The sequence below is a fragment of the Tachypleus tridentatus genome, chromosome 12 (assembly GCF_004210375.1).
Source record: "Tachypleus tridentatus isolate NWPU-2018 chromosome 12, ASM421037v1, whole genome shotgun sequence".
NCBI lineage: Eukaryota > Metazoa > Arthropoda > Merostomata > Xiphosura > Limulidae > Tachypleus > Tachypleus tridentatus.
The window spans coordinates 108,313,622-108,329,321 of NC_134836.1; the positions used below are offsets into that span (position 1 = coordinate 108,313,622).

A 15,700-nucleotide genomic window follows, 5' to 3' on the forward strand; every position below is an offset into this window, starting at 1 on the left:
TTGTGTTGTTCTAAGAATGGACAAATAATGTCCATCCAATATTTCTACCATGATTGTGTTGTTCTAAGAATGGACAAATAATGTCCATCCAATATTTCTACCATGATTGTGTTGTTCTAAGAATGGACAAATAATGTCCATCCAATATTTCTACCATGATTGTGTTGTTCTAAGAATGGGTAAATAATGTCCATCCAATATTTCTACCATGATTGTGTTGTTATAAGAATGGACAAATAATGTCCATCCAATATTTCTACCATGATAAGAATGGACAAATAATGTCCATCCAATATTTCTACCATGATTATGTTGTTCTAAGAATGGACAAATAATGTCCATCCAATATTTCTACCATGATTGTGTTGTTCTAAGAATGGACAAATAATGTCCATCCAATATTTCTACCATGATTATGTTGTTCTAAGAATGGACAAATAATGTCCATCCAATATTTCTACCATGATTGTGTTGTTCCAAGAATGAGCAAATAATGTCCATTCAATATTTCTACCATCTGAATGATTTCCTAAGAGTAGTTAGATTTATAGATAACTTTTATTCACGATGGATATTACTAAAAAATCATTTATTAGCTTCTTTACAAGTTTTTTACAAGGACTTGTTTTGCTTCTCAATATCTTTTTTTTCTTATTTACTTTTCTTTCTTTCAAAGAAAGTTCGGGTAACGAAAGATTATTTTTATTTTCGCACACGAACTGCGGATAACTTTGAAGAAAAATACGCAACGTCATTAGCACTGTCGTTAGCTCAGAATCAACTTCAAGACTGACGCGCTCTCTTCAAAAGACTGCGAGAAATGAACCGCTGTTAATGAAGCTACTTGACGTCTCGAGTTTGTTTAACCTGCCCGAAGCCTAGCGTGAATAACGAACTCGCATTAGAGCTCAGATGAATAAAATTTCTATTTTAACTAGTTCAGTTAAAAAGAAGAAGAGCACTTAAGTTGTGAAGTTAAATAGTCAGTAACGAATCGTACATTTGTTTATGTTGATATAATATATCCTTCACATTTTGTTTCCTCTCTCTCTCTCTCCATTCATTACGTGATCACTAGATCTTCCAGCCCTAAAACGGCATCCCGCATTTCCTTTATTATTATACTGGCATTCAAGAAATTGTCCCTCATTATAGACTGGGTGTATAGGTTTTGCATAAGATGTGTGCTTAATCATCAAAATGGTGCAAAGAAGTTCAGATATTAACAACGTCTTACGTCTTAAAACGGAGAGAGTTTCTCACAGAAAATCATTTCACTGTATAATTCTAAAATTGAGTGAATTTCAGTGTGATCTATCAGGCCTAATTATGAGTTCAAAAACACTTGGGTAGTTTAAAAAAAAAACTAGAACGTTCTTGACATTATATTTTACTATTTTGTAACAGCATCATTCGATTTCCTTCTCTCCAAGTTACGCAGGTTAGAGGAAATTGTCGCGAGTTCGAATCCCCGTCACACCAAACATGCTCGCCCTTTCACTCGTTGGTGGAAAAGTAGCTCACTCGTTGGTAGTGGGCTATGATGACTAGCTGCCTTCCCTCTAGTCTTACACTACTAAATTAGGAACGGCTAGCGCGGATAACCCTCGTGTAGCTTTGCGCGAAATTAGAAACACAAATACAGAAAATTGATGTCCATCCTGACAGGTCGTAAACCGCACTTAAACGTTATGCTGATAACAGAAATTGTTTGCTACGTAAACCTGACACAGAAAGTGATTTTTGGTAATATTCCATTCTAGGGATCTTCATTAGCAAAAATATATATTTATATCCTTCTAAATCCCAGAATACCTCATACAGAACTCATTTTGAACAAAAAGTTCCAACCGTCTTAAAGATATGAATATTTTTAAAAGAGTTCCACAACTTTCTCTAAAGATCCTTGAAATCCATTCACCAACTACAAGTATCCCATTCTTTCACGAAAACATTAAAAAATCCCATCATACCAGTTTCTATTCTACAATGATCAACCTTCAAAAATGCGTGTTAAATGTTGGTTGAAAGAATTATCACGTATCAACCACTAACCGAAAATGAAGCGCTTAAAACAATCTCATAAATATATATAGGAGTTAACTTTAACTTATATATGCATAATTTATATTTTGTTGGTGAATACCAAAAGTATTTGCTTTACCTTCCACATCACTTTAATGGAGTTAGGGCCTGTAGCTTGCGCTGAGACATCTAGTGGTGGAGCACTTGGAACTGCAATGTTGAAAGTAATTTGCTGTGAATATAATTTTATATAAAAAACAACAAACTTCTTTATTACTGTCATTGTTTCAAATTTCTCTGCAAATACGAATAAATAAAAAACACTCATAAACAAATCATTCATCAAGACCCAGAAAATAGGGCTTTATCAATTTAGTTTTAAAACTAGCCTTTTTCCTCACTGTCAACCTTGATCCATATCTTTGAATACTCCAAACAACCGAAATCTTGTCGTGACACACAACATGATAACAAGTGCTTCATCATCAAGTGTTTTGTTTTATAACTTTACATGTTGTTTCTCTTACCTTCCTCTTCAGTGTCCACCTCGATCCATTTGCTCTGTGTACTCCAAGCAACCGAATTCTTTGCAGTAATGCTCAATAAGTAAGTTGTTGCTGGCTCTAAGCCACTAAGAACAGCTACCCTTTGAGACCCATCCACAGTGGTGTTGCCCAGCGACTCCTGTTGTTGGCCTAGACATGTGATTTGACAAGTTGACATCTAATTAGTCTAACTTATAAAAACAATTACAAATATGCTTTTAAAGTCATGAATTTCAAAATCATCCTGACGAATAATTAGTTAATTAGACTCCCTTCATTTCTACCCTTTAATTAATTCGCTTTATTAAATTTCTATTGCTAGAAATAGTATATATTATTAGCGTAATCCGATGATCGTGGGTCACACCAAACATGCTTGCCCTTTCAGCCGTGGGAGCATTATAATGTGACGGTTAATCTCACTATTCGTTGGTAAAAGAGTAGCCAAAGAGTTGGCGGTGGGTGGTGATGACTAGCTACCTTCCCTCTAGTCTTACACTGCTAAATTAGGGACGGCTAGCACAGATAGCCCTCGTGTAGCTTTACGCGAGATATATTATTAGTTTCATTTAAATTGAACCAAATACACTACACTGAGGTCGTCTTTAGAATGTATCAAACTGAATCATTATGTTATCAAAACATAAATTCAACATTATCAGTAGTACCTTTCAAATATTGAAACAGTTTTAAAAAAAGCTGCTTAAGGTTCTTAAAACTGACTTAAATAAACACATTTAGTTCGACTTTAAAAACGTAATATTTTGTCACGTAGCCACAATATTGCAAATAATAATTTTAAATTTCGTATAATACCTCAATAGAATTTGGTCTCCCTAATGAGACATTTGCTTTCCATGAGTCCTCAAGTTTCACTTTCATAACAGTTTCCAGCACTTACCATCACACTCAGTGCGTTTAGTGAGTTGGGCAAATAAATGACTGATGAGTTTCAGTTATAATAAATGCAAAATAATGCACGTGAGTTATCATAATTTGAATTACAAGTATAATTTGAATGAGAATAACTTTAACTGTGTTGTAAAGGAAACAAAGTTTAGTGTAATGATTGGTCAGTCTCTAAAGCCATCCAAGCAGTGTGCTGTTGCTAATGGTAAGGCAAATAGGAGTTTAGGTTATATCTACAGAAGTACTGAAAATACGTCTAAAGAGATTATAATTTCATTGTACAGGTCACTGGTTAGGCCACACTTGGAATACAATGTTAAGTCTTGGTGTTCAGAGAAGGGTTACTTAAATGGTGCCTGGGATGGAGGAGTTATCATACGAGGAGAGGCTGGTGCCTGGGATGGAGGAGTTACCATACGAGGAAAGGCTGAAATCACTCGAATTATTTTCTTTCTGAAAAAAGAAAAATTAGGAGGGGGGGATCTGGTCGAGGTGTTTAAGATTGTAAAAGGAATCAATAGTGCTAATGCTTGATTTTTTCATAATTAACACTGAGAACATAGTAAGACTAGGAAACACAAAGATAAATTTTGGTAGGGTAGAAATCATCTTCAGCTAAAACATTTATTTCTCCAAGAGGGTGGTTGGCCTTTAGAATGGGTTACCTTCGGATGCTATAGACGCAGTAAATTTAAATGCATTTAAGAATAACCTTGATAAATATATGAATTAAATATATGAAATATAGGTATGGCTTTAAGATTTTTTAAAATTATTTTAATTTAGTTTACAGATTGGAACAGTCGAGATGGACCAATAGATCTCACGTTGTCCCTAAACATTATGTTGTGTTAATAATTTAAAGTAATGTATAAATGTAAATAAAACAAGAAAAGTAAAGAAACCCACATAAGTTAAGCTTGGAAGCTTCAATGGCAGTCCTCGGCACATATGCAGAGCCACGCTGAACATGATGATAAAACAAATAAAAGCTTGTTATATTAATACTTGAGAACTGGTAGGAAAACATTACTTCAATAACGTTTCTGAAACACAACTGTATTACTTAGAACGTGTTTCACGCAACGGTGAGTTGTAAAACCAGGATCGAAGGAAAAAATGAAGCCAGTCAGGCCATGGATTGACCAATCATCTTTTCATAGCATGTATAGCTAGAACTTATTCATTAAAATGTGCTTCTTTTCAATTCAATACAGTATATTGTATGTATGCAGCATTTGTTGTTAAAACAGTTCTAGATTCGATCTCGCAGCCCTAAATTTTCAAAACTTTTATGAGAGGCCTGCCCCAAACCCTCCTAAAAATGACAATGTGACAATGGCCTGACAACACCAAATTGCTTCCTTGACCAATGGAAACATTGGAACAATGACAAACTACAATACATACAAACTTTCTATTCTCTTTGCTCCTCCTCGGCCCGGCATGACCACGTGGATAAGGCACTCGACTCGTAATTCAAGGGTGCGTTATAAGGTCACGGTCAATCCTGCTATTCGTTGGTAAAAAGAGTAGCTCAAGAGTTGACGGTGGGTGGTGATGACTAGCTACCTTCCTCTTGTCTTACACTGCTAAATTAGGGACGGCTAGCGCAGATAGCCCTCGTGTAGCTTTGCACGAAATTCGAAACCAGAATAAACAATCATATTGCTTCCCCTCCCTCGTTAAGTGAACGGTAAGTCTGAAGACGTATAACGCTAAAACTTCTGTTTCAATACCCACAGTGGGCAGAGCGGAAATAGCCCATTGTGTAGCTTCGTGTTTAGCATAATAAAAACAGACTAGATTCACACTGTATACCTCTTGTGTTAAGACGGTTTAGAATTAAACACTTTCAGAAACTGCGGGACAGTCGAATCTCATTTATAGATACGTTTTTCAAGGCCACACTTCTATGGATAATCATACCTCTGGTCTGAAAGAACGAACACGTTTGTGTAACGGGGAATTAAACCCGTGATCCTCAGATTACGAGTCGAGCGCCCTAACCACCTGGCCGTGTCGAGCCTTGAACAAACTAGTGCGAAAATTTTTTTGTGTTCAGTATTTGATTGTTCAATATCCTATAACTGGCTACTCAGGTGTTTTTTGTTTTTTCTCTTAATCCATCACAACGCCTAATTATCATAAAATCTCAGTTTACTGGCACCTCCTCGTTAATTAACGATATAAAAAACAAGATCTGGTACCATCAATATACATTAAGTAATTACTAAACAGTCCCTGACTGATTCAAATCATCATGTTTCCGATTCTCTAGTGTTCCAAGTGCATGCACCGAACGAAAGGGTGCACGCATGCGAGATAAAATGGGGGTTAGTCGGACGAAGTATTTTAAACCTAATTTAAATTGCATCCTCGATGCGGTTAATTCAATCGAACAACGATCCTTAAAATAATTCTGATTTATGTTCGACTGGATCTCAAACTAAAGCAAACATGTTGCATAGAATTTATTGAGTAGTCTTCGTCGTGATATAAATGTACTTTTGTTACTGCAGCGGATTCGTTTACGGCATTTTAACTACAATGTTCTTATTAGAATCCTAAAGGCCTCAGTGAATAAGTTGTATGAATACTTAAAATATCACGTGTTTAACATTGTAAATATTTATACAGAATAGTTTGGTGAAATTTTGAATCTACTCCTGTAATCTTTTACATATATCGATATCTGTTTGGGGGTGTCTTTTGAGGCCCGGGATGGCCAGGTGGGTTAAGGCGTGCAACTTTTAATCTGAGGGTCGGGGGTTCGTATCCCCATCGCACCAAACATGCTCGCCTTTTCAGCCGTGGGGGCGTTATAATGTGACGGTCAATTTCACTATTCGTTGATAAAAAGAGTAGTCCAAGAGTTGGTGGTGGGTAGTGATGACTAGCTGCCTTCCCTCTAGTCTTACACTGCTAAATTAGGGACGGCCAGCGCAGATAGCCCTCGAGTAGCTTTGCGCAAAATTCAAATAAACAAGTGTCTTTTTAGCAATGTCACATTAAGCTGTCTGCTGTGTTCATTGTGAGAAATCATACTTCGGGTTTTAGCGTTGTGTGTATTCATCTGATTTACGCTTTACTTTCTGTATTAATTGAAAACGTTGTTCTCGTACGTGTCAGGATCAAAAGAATATTTGTCTAAATTCAAAAGTCGCCCATGCGCAATTCAGTTTCCATCCTCCAATTGTTGACCAAAATAGGTTAAAACTTTCAACGAATCGAATTTCCTAAGACACACCCTAATTTGGGTGCCTTTTCGCTTTACTAGCGTTTATCACATATATAAATATATATACAAAGCATAATTTTTCAAAAACGTTGTGTTAGTTTCCTATGAGTAAAACAGTTTTTCCTAACGCTGTTAATAAGTTATATAAAAAATGATTGCTTTTACTCGTTTGTAATTAAGCACAATGCTGCCAAATGGGCTATCTGTGCTCTGCCACCACGGGTATTGAAATCCGGCTTTTAGTGTTCCAACTCCGAAGACATGTCGTTGTACTACTGAGGAGGGGGTCGTCAAAAATGATTGGTATAATGTCTCTCGCTGACTTAAGATCAAACAGGTAATATGTTTTATGGATAGTTTTTATTTCTTATTTTCTAGTATAATTACTATTTTATTGAAGTGTGAAATGATCAGGTCTGTCTATGTATTCAAACGTATTAGAAATAAATAGCTGTGACTTGGATAAGATGGTTACTGGTTAAGCTTGAACTGCTTTTGTGAAATAGTTAATGCTGTTTATTTGTTTAATTATACTTTCTGAAAAGAAGGACAGCCTATCTTTCAAAAGTGCTTGAATTAACGGTTTTCTTATTTTTACAGCTTGAAATATACCTTATTCTGTTCGGTGACCTGTGTAAGACTTGCTGTTATGAAAAGGCCAGCGTTTGAGTTAGAGGTTAGCGTGCGCGAACTGTAACCCCAATAATTCGTGGTTCGTGATCAGTTACCGCTTAAACGCATTATGCACTTTAGGACTATAATTGCATTACAAAAGCAACGGTCAAATCCCACTTTGGATTAGACAAAAGTAGTTCAGGAGTTGTTAGTGAGTATTGTTGAGTAGTTGGCTTCCCTTTTGTCTCTCAGTTCAAGATTAAGGATGGCTGTGCGCAGATAGACATTGTACACTTCTGACAGAAAGTTCTAAAAGAGCTATTTTATTATTATTGCTTTAAGCAACAAGTAGCCTTATTACTTGAGGGAATAAGTAATTTGACTTACAACCAGTAGAGTGGCTGGTAAAAGTCGAAACCAGTCAGCAATGAGAGTCCTTAATATTCTTTAACTTATCATTTGAACTCTGTATACTTTGAAAGCTCACAAGCCTAGCAGATAAGTTGGCTTGTCTGTTGTCTCGATATAGCTATTATTGCTTATTAGCTTGTAGATTAGAGGAAGACAGCACGCATAATTAATTTGTCACTTTATTATAGCGCGTTTTAGTTACGAGAATCTACCATATACTTAAAATCCTTTGAGAGCTAGTTTATAGTGGTAGTCCAAATACTTATAATCCTATAAAATGGGTTTCAATACCATGATGGACACAGCACAGATAGGTCACTGTATTGCTTAACAGCACACAACAAACATTTCAGGGCTAATCCAGTCTTCCCTTTACGGCCCTGTTTAATAGTTCACCATAACTTCATCTATATTTTCAGCCAGAATGACACTTATCGGTACCTGAGGCAAACGGCCAGGCCAGAAAGAGACCAGAAGGTTAGGCCTAGCCATCCTTAATTTAAAACTCCATACTGCTCAGATAGAGATAAACAAAACCAGCAGCATCTACAAGTTCTGAAAGAAAATATTCCATCTGTTTAGCTGCAAACACAAAGAAGTTGTTTTTTTTCTGGAAAGGAACAAACATGAGGCTTTTAAACCAAGCGCAACCCATTTGTTCCATATACCCGTTTATAATTACCCTGATATTAAAAGAATAAACTCTTTGATACACATATCAATGCAGACAAATAAAATGCTTCAGTTTAAAATATTACCAAGAATACTAATAAAAATACAAATAAAAATGATAATCCTTTTCATTTGTACGTTTATTTATAACTAGAAATATCAAAACTTATTACCAGCAGTTTTTTTCCGATATTTTATTAAGTACCAAGAGATGTCGCTATTTCCGTTGTATGGCTCCACCCAGGCAAGAGAAATGGTTCTTCCCGTCACATTGGTAACAGAAATGTTGGACATTGGACTGGGCGCCTCTGACAAAATATTCGAACACGTTATTTCGCATCTCTGAAAATTATTTCGACACGGACAAATATATCTAACACAGATGTACAAGTATTATTTCAACTATTTTTTGCATATTTTTGTTTTAATTTTTCAGCTATTTTAATTCCGAAAAACGATAACATTTCTAGAAAATATATTAAATTACAATTTTGTCTCCATACAATTCGTTCTAACGTTCATAATAATGTAATTGCCTGTTTCAACCTAAAAAACGCTGTTATTGTTATTATTGGTAACAACTACAGGACAAACGCATAAAAAATATGTTACAAACATTATTTCGTTTTCTTTCCAAAATAACTAATGATATTTTCTGGCTTTTTGTATTTAGAAATACAGAGAGTAATGATACGTTTATGTTTTACGCGCTAATCATAATTATATACTTTTTGTAATTTGAATAATAAATTTTATCTTTAAAAGAATGTTTAAGGGCCTTACCCTGAATGTAGGAATAAGTTCTCGCTTGAAGTTTATTATGTTACCAAGTTAACTGTTTCGCAACTTATTCAATATAAATTATAATATCCGAATAAATTACCTCGGACTTATTTATAATACCCAAATAACTAACCTTAGGCCTATTTACAATATCTAACAACTGATTTGAGACCCACAGCATGAATATACCTAATCTCAGACTCATTTAAAATATACATATATAATCAAACTCAGGCTTATTTATGATAATAAAGTAATTAACCTTACGTTCATTTATAATATCTAACTAACTGCTTCCAAAATTATTATAATATTCAATATGCAACCTCTGACCCATTTTAATATCTAGTCTAGTTTTGGGACAAAGCATTGAATTTTCCATCTTGTTATGCTACCTCTTGCGTAAAGTAAAAGAAACAAAACTAATTATTTATTTCTTTATATTTAAGTTTCATGCATTTTCCAAGAACATGCCAGATTACTTTAATAAGTAACTGACCTTTAACTGTACAAAAAATTGAAACATTTTTTTTTAAAATCACAATCACTAAATTCCTGGACACAGCGTCAAATCGCATCAATCAATCATAATGTCCTTCCCGAGTCTGAGGGTCCAGATTATCTATTCCTCCTTCCCTACGCCAACTGCCCAAATTCAAGCTTTTCATCTCTAATCACGTTTCTAATGTCATCAGAGCCAAGTGAGTTTCTGTCTGTCTGTCGTGTTCTTTTTCCTCTCTATTTTTACCCTTCAGAATCTCAACCAGCCCTCACGTGTCAAAACGTTGATACGACACTCTCTAGATTACGAAACGCCAGGATGTGATTTGTGATCACCAAATACCATTAAGCTATTTAGCGATGGAACAGTTAGTGAGGTTATGTTTAAGTTATCAGATTGCAGGAACTGTTATGTCGTTTGAAAAGAATTTATTAATCTAAAAGTTTAGCTAACATTCTGTGTTAAAGATCTGAATGACTGTTACTTTACTGAAGAATTTTCTTGGATAATGTTTAATAGCGATAATAATACAATAACGTGTCGACATCTTTATTCCATTTACTGCTCGTGTAATTATTGATGAGTGAATTATGAAAGCAGAATAATAGTAATAATTAAAGAGTACTAAATAATGCTATTATTAAAATCAATTTAGTGAAATAAAAGTTCTAGTGAACCAGCATGTAATTATTCCTAGCGATAGTATCGTGCTCTTCACGTGCCACAAAATGTCACTATGTATGACCAGCCTGACAAGTGTAGTAATATTTTCTCTCGCAAATGGAAGAAATAGAATCGATTTTATACATGAATTCCTAAGGGAGGAAAGAATCACTTAAACTGTCAGAACAACTAAACAACTTTTCAAATCCTTTGAAGTATGCGACTCTTTCATCTTCGAGATCCATTTCTTGGTTTAATTTATTTCATAAAATACTACCACCAGTCTTTACTTTGAATTTAACCGAACTCGAGAAGTCATGTGTTGGAGCATACCTCCAAATATGAACACGTCTTTATAGAGAAAGAATGAGACCCGGCTTTTATCAGGAAACAATAATTCAACAAACTAAGAACCACAAAAGACTGGAGGGTTTCTTTCCTTCCATAGTTCACTGTAAAGACAGTAAACTATTATTTTCATTGCGTGTAGAATGTTTCTTTAAAACTGAATTATTAACAGAGTGATGGGTTATGAGCTAGTGAAATGACATTTCCAAACATTAATTAATTGTTAACATGTTGACAAAGAATCCTTCACCTTATCAGAATAAAGGGTAATATTTTTGTTTTTATCAACTCGGAATTCTAGGTGGCGTTTCCAAAAAATGGCGTAAGGTATATGTAGAATTTTCAGACACTGGAAAAATAAAGTTAACGAATATTTAAGATTTTTTGTTAGCCTGCTATATTAACTATATATATATAATAAATATTCATGCGAGACAGCACAGATTTGTAAGAGTTAAAACTGCACCTATGATTTGCTGAGTTTGATTACCTTGTATCAACATTTGGATCTTCATCACGTCTTGTCCATAATCATTACGTGCAAGACAATAATAAATTCCTGAGTCGTTTCTATTCGTCCTCATGATTCTAAGGGTCGACAGTTGATTCGAATGTGGAACTTCTAATACCGTTAACCTCGAGGTATCGGAAATAAATACAAAAAAAGGCTTAAACAATGTTATCCAGAACAAACGCAATTACGAACACATTGGCATGGTTTAAAAAATTTAAATAAAATGTATTTATATACATTATTGAACAAAGAAAGTTCGAGAAGCTGAAAGTTATAATTTAATAATTTGATTTTTTTCAAGTATACAACTTATTTAGAAACAGAATTTTCAGTAATATGTCATAGAGTATTTATAAGTAGTTGTCGTTAATTAAGTTAATTTATTGTTTAAGAGCATGACCTACAAATTATACTTAGATTTAAATGTTTCGTAACTTACAACACTATACTAATTAATAATAACTGAATAATTCTCTGTAAAGAATAATACATCAGTGACGTTTTAAATACAATAGTTGAGATAAGGCTTCTCTGTTTCTAAACGTTTTCAATGCTACAAATAAGGGTTAACATTTGATTATCCTAAAGGAAGAATACGTTGATTGGAGAAGTGTAACTGACAATGACGTCAACCTTTTCGTATTAAAATTCAAAATTAACAGAAAAATGTATTCAATGAAGTTCTAAAAACCGTTTACCTACCTTGTCAGAGAACAACAAAACCATAACAGTATCATCTATTTTATATCCATTTTACTTAAAACCTTAAAATTATTTGTACGAAAAACTGTACATATCAATCGTATGTATCAAAACTAACATATGATATGGCCTTACGCGCTTGGCCATGCCAGGTCCCATCTCAGAGTGTCAAAATTCTCTTTCGTAGCTTTTGTATTAGTTTATAAAATTTATGAGGTTCAGAGATGCTGCACTAATTGAATAATGTTTGTGTGTTTGGTCCTCAAAAAACCAAAATAAATATCAGTATGTCAGAATTACCATTTATATGCAACGTACGGCATGGAACGCAACCAGTGAAGGACAGAGGGCTGGTGAATTGTTACGAATTAAAGTAATCAATACGCCTATACGATATGCTGTTATAATTGCTAGGTTTTCTTAAAGTTGGCCCGGCATGGCCAAGCATGTTAAGGCGTGCGACTCGTAATCTGAGGGTCGGGGGTTCGCATCCCCGTCGCGCCAAACATGCTCGCCCTCCCAGCCGTGGGGGCGTTATAATGTGACGGTCAATCCCACTATTCGTTGGTAAAAGAGTAGCCCAAGAGTTGGCGGTGGGTGGTAATGACTAGCTGCCTTCCCTCTAGTCTTACACTGCTAAATTAGGGACGGCGAGCACAGATAGCCCTCGAGAAGCTTTGTGCGAAATTCAAAAAACAAACAAACAAACAAACAATTCTTAAAGTTTTACTGAGTAGTGATTTGTTAGTAAATGTACATGGTATACGATTAGACACTTTTAATAAACGTATAATTTGGATTACTTTTTTGAAGAAATGAAGTGATTTAGAACTTAGAAACGGGGTGTAGTTTGACTGATACGAGGAAACAAACTCGCAGGTGAAAGATTGAATGGAATCATTTGTTACAACAGAGACACATACTCGACAGTAACTTCAGTTGAGGTTGCGGAGTACAGCATATTCACTATCATAAACCCTGATTCGGATATATCAAATACAAAACACACATTTCCTATTCACTTTGAATTAATTAAACAGTTATCATACAAATGAACTAAAAATAAGCAGCTTAGGTATTCACGTTTCCACACTTATGATGAATAATTGCCGCCACACCAACTTCAGAAGTTAGTAAATATTTTGAAAGAATAAAGGGTTGTATTATAAAATTAACTAATCGTGTGGCACGTTATTTATTTTTTTTACCTGATCTTATGATAACTTGCACTTGAGTCTTATCAATTACTGATCAAACTAGTCCGGAAATATCTGGTGTGTGTTAGAAAAGGGAGTTATAAGAGGTAAAGATATGCAAGTGTGTTGGTCTTTGAAGACTGAAGGATTGAACTCATTATGATGCCTAGTTTATGTCAGATAGTTATACCATGATAAATAGTACGAAAGTTATAAAAAAAAATTCGTTAAGCGAAAATGTCACGCCCAAATATCCCCGTCTTACCGAACATACTCGCGTTTCTAGCAATAGAAACGTTATAATGTTACAGTCAATCTCACTATCCGTTGGTAAAAGAGTAACACAAGAGTTGATTGTAGGTGATGTTGACTAGCTGCTTTCATTCTAGTCGTACACTGCTCTATTAGAGACAGTTATCGCAGATAGCCCTAGTGTAGCTTTGCACGAAATTTAAAAAAAAAAAAAGCAAACAGAACCTGAAGACGAAAATGTGGGTTTGATGCATATTAAAAAAAAACTCATGTCACTCGAAAACAAGGAAGATGCCATAGTATCTATTTGTAGTGCCCTCTAATGGCACATCGGCATGTCTGTGGACTCACAACACTAAAAACTGGGTGTCGATACTTGGGGATGGCAGAGCACAAACAGCCCATTGGGTAACTTTGTGCTTAACTTTCGACAGAGCCCTAGTTATAATAGGCCAGTTAAATGTTTTCGTTTGTTTATTCTAACTAATATTTACGTATTCCTGGTCGATCCGGAACGTAAATGACGACAAAAAATCACCCTCAGTCTTAGAAGAGAACGCCTTACAACAGGTTCTGTCCACATGGAGCGACGACTTAATTGGATTCTTACAAAAAATTCTGATGCTAATTCGCGAAAATCGGACCTTCTCCAGAACAGTGTGGAGATCAGTAATGAATAGGCGTCTTGTGGTAAATAATGCTGGCTGTTAGTGATATAGGGAGAAAAGAACCAAGATCCAAAATGGCGTAAGTGTTTCCTGTTTATAACGGTTAAAATCCTCTGCTGAGACAGCAGTAAGTCTACGGACTCACAACGCACTAATATGGGGTTCGATTCCCCGCAGTGGACACGGCAGGAATCTTGTTTGCTTGTTTTTGGAATTTCGCGCAAAGCTACAAGAGAAATATCTGGGATAGTCCTCCATAATTTAGCAGTGTAATACTAGAGGGAAGGCAGCTACTTACCACCACTCACCGCCAACTCTTAGACTACTCTTTTACCAATAAATAGTGGGATTGATCGCCATATTATAACACCCTCATGGCTGAAAGAACGAGCATGTTTGGTGTGACGGGGATTCGACCCTGCGATCCTCAGACTGTGAGTCCAATGTCCTAACCACTTGGCCATGCCGGGCCATCGGCAAATAGGCTAGTGTGGCTCTCCTCTAATACAAACGAACTAATCAATGACTCTAATTTCGAATAAAGGAGAAATCTAAGGAAATTTAAATTTTCACAGCAAAGAATCAATACCTGTAACACAGAGAAGAAATATAAACGCAAGGAAAAATTACATTTATTCGTAATTTTCTTAATTCAAAACTTAAAGATATACTTTAAACAAACGTGCTCTGTATGTTTTAATATACGCACTACAATAGTAACTTTTCTTAAGTATGCTCCATCTTTCAACCCTATATCAAATATAGGGTTATTCCAATAACCCTATATTCCAATTCCAAATGTTATTCCATTTCTCATAACAGATATTTCTCATAGCGTTACTTTTCTAGAGTGACACTAAACTTAAAACAAATCAATTGAAAGAGCATCTTATTACTAATATATATATATTATACATACATATATTTATCCGAAGGCATAACCAAAATATTCAGACATTAAATAAAAACATGAGGTTTCTTAAAAGATTAGTAATAAAATACAGATGAGCTTTCTGTTGGTAATATATTGAATCTTAAAATAACAGAATGCTTATAATTTGTTCTTTTGTCTTACGAACACTTTTTCCTATGGAAAAAATATACGAACACTCGTTTCAAAAATCTAAATATTGATGCATGCTATAAAAATGTTATCCGTACATTTTATGGATCATAAGAGACAGATTAAACCTGCAGATAAGTAGTTAGTATATAATAGTCGTTCGTGTAAAGTCATCTTTTGTGTATAGCATGTAAAACCAGCATTCCTCAGGTGTTATTAAAGCCTTTTTAGTATGATGGTTGTTTCGTTGTCCCTTAATAATTTCTGGTTTCCGGCGTTCTACCGCTAGCAATAGCAGTTATAGTAAAGAGCTGGTATATTGCTTTTCTGTGATGTCTTAGAAATTAAAATGGTACGTTTGAAAGTTTTATTGATCTCTTCTTTCAAAGTAGCTTTACCAAAGTTTCACGTGCTATGGTTTCAGTTTCTTTCGTTGATGAGTTTCAGTTTTGTTTCGACTAGTTTTATGTCTTTATCGCAGTTTGGAATGCTTGATTTTATTATTCTCCGAAGATCACACGTGCAGCTATCTATCTATACCTTCACATAATCACACTGCCAGCCGCTTCTCGGCAAATTCAAACGATGCTA

The 15,700-nt window shown here is 35.0% G+C and overlaps 1 protein-coding gene across 3 annotated transcripts in view; it reads right to left on the bottom strand.

Moving 5' to 3' along the window:
- LOC143234298 (cell adhesion molecule Dscam1-like) overlaps positions 1 to 15,700 on the bottom strand; it is a 109,757-nt gene that overhangs the window by 22,735 nt on the left and 71,322 nt on the right. For all 3 annotated transcript variants that reach the window (XM_076471546.1, XM_076471545.1, XM_076471547.1), the window contains 4 exons: positions 11,205 to 11,350; positions 8,592 to 8,726; positions 2,553 to 2,720; positions 2,165 to 2,235 (listed from right to left, as the gene is read on the bottom strand). In XM_076471546.1, the coding sequence (XP_076327661.1) occupies positions 2,165 to 2,235; positions 2,553 to 2,720; positions 8,592 to 8,726; positions 11,205 to 11,350 (520 nt within the window). The remainder of the gene's footprint in view (positions 1 to 2,164; positions 2,236 to 2,552; positions 2,721 to 8,591; positions 8,727 to 11,204; positions 11,351 to 15,700) is intronic.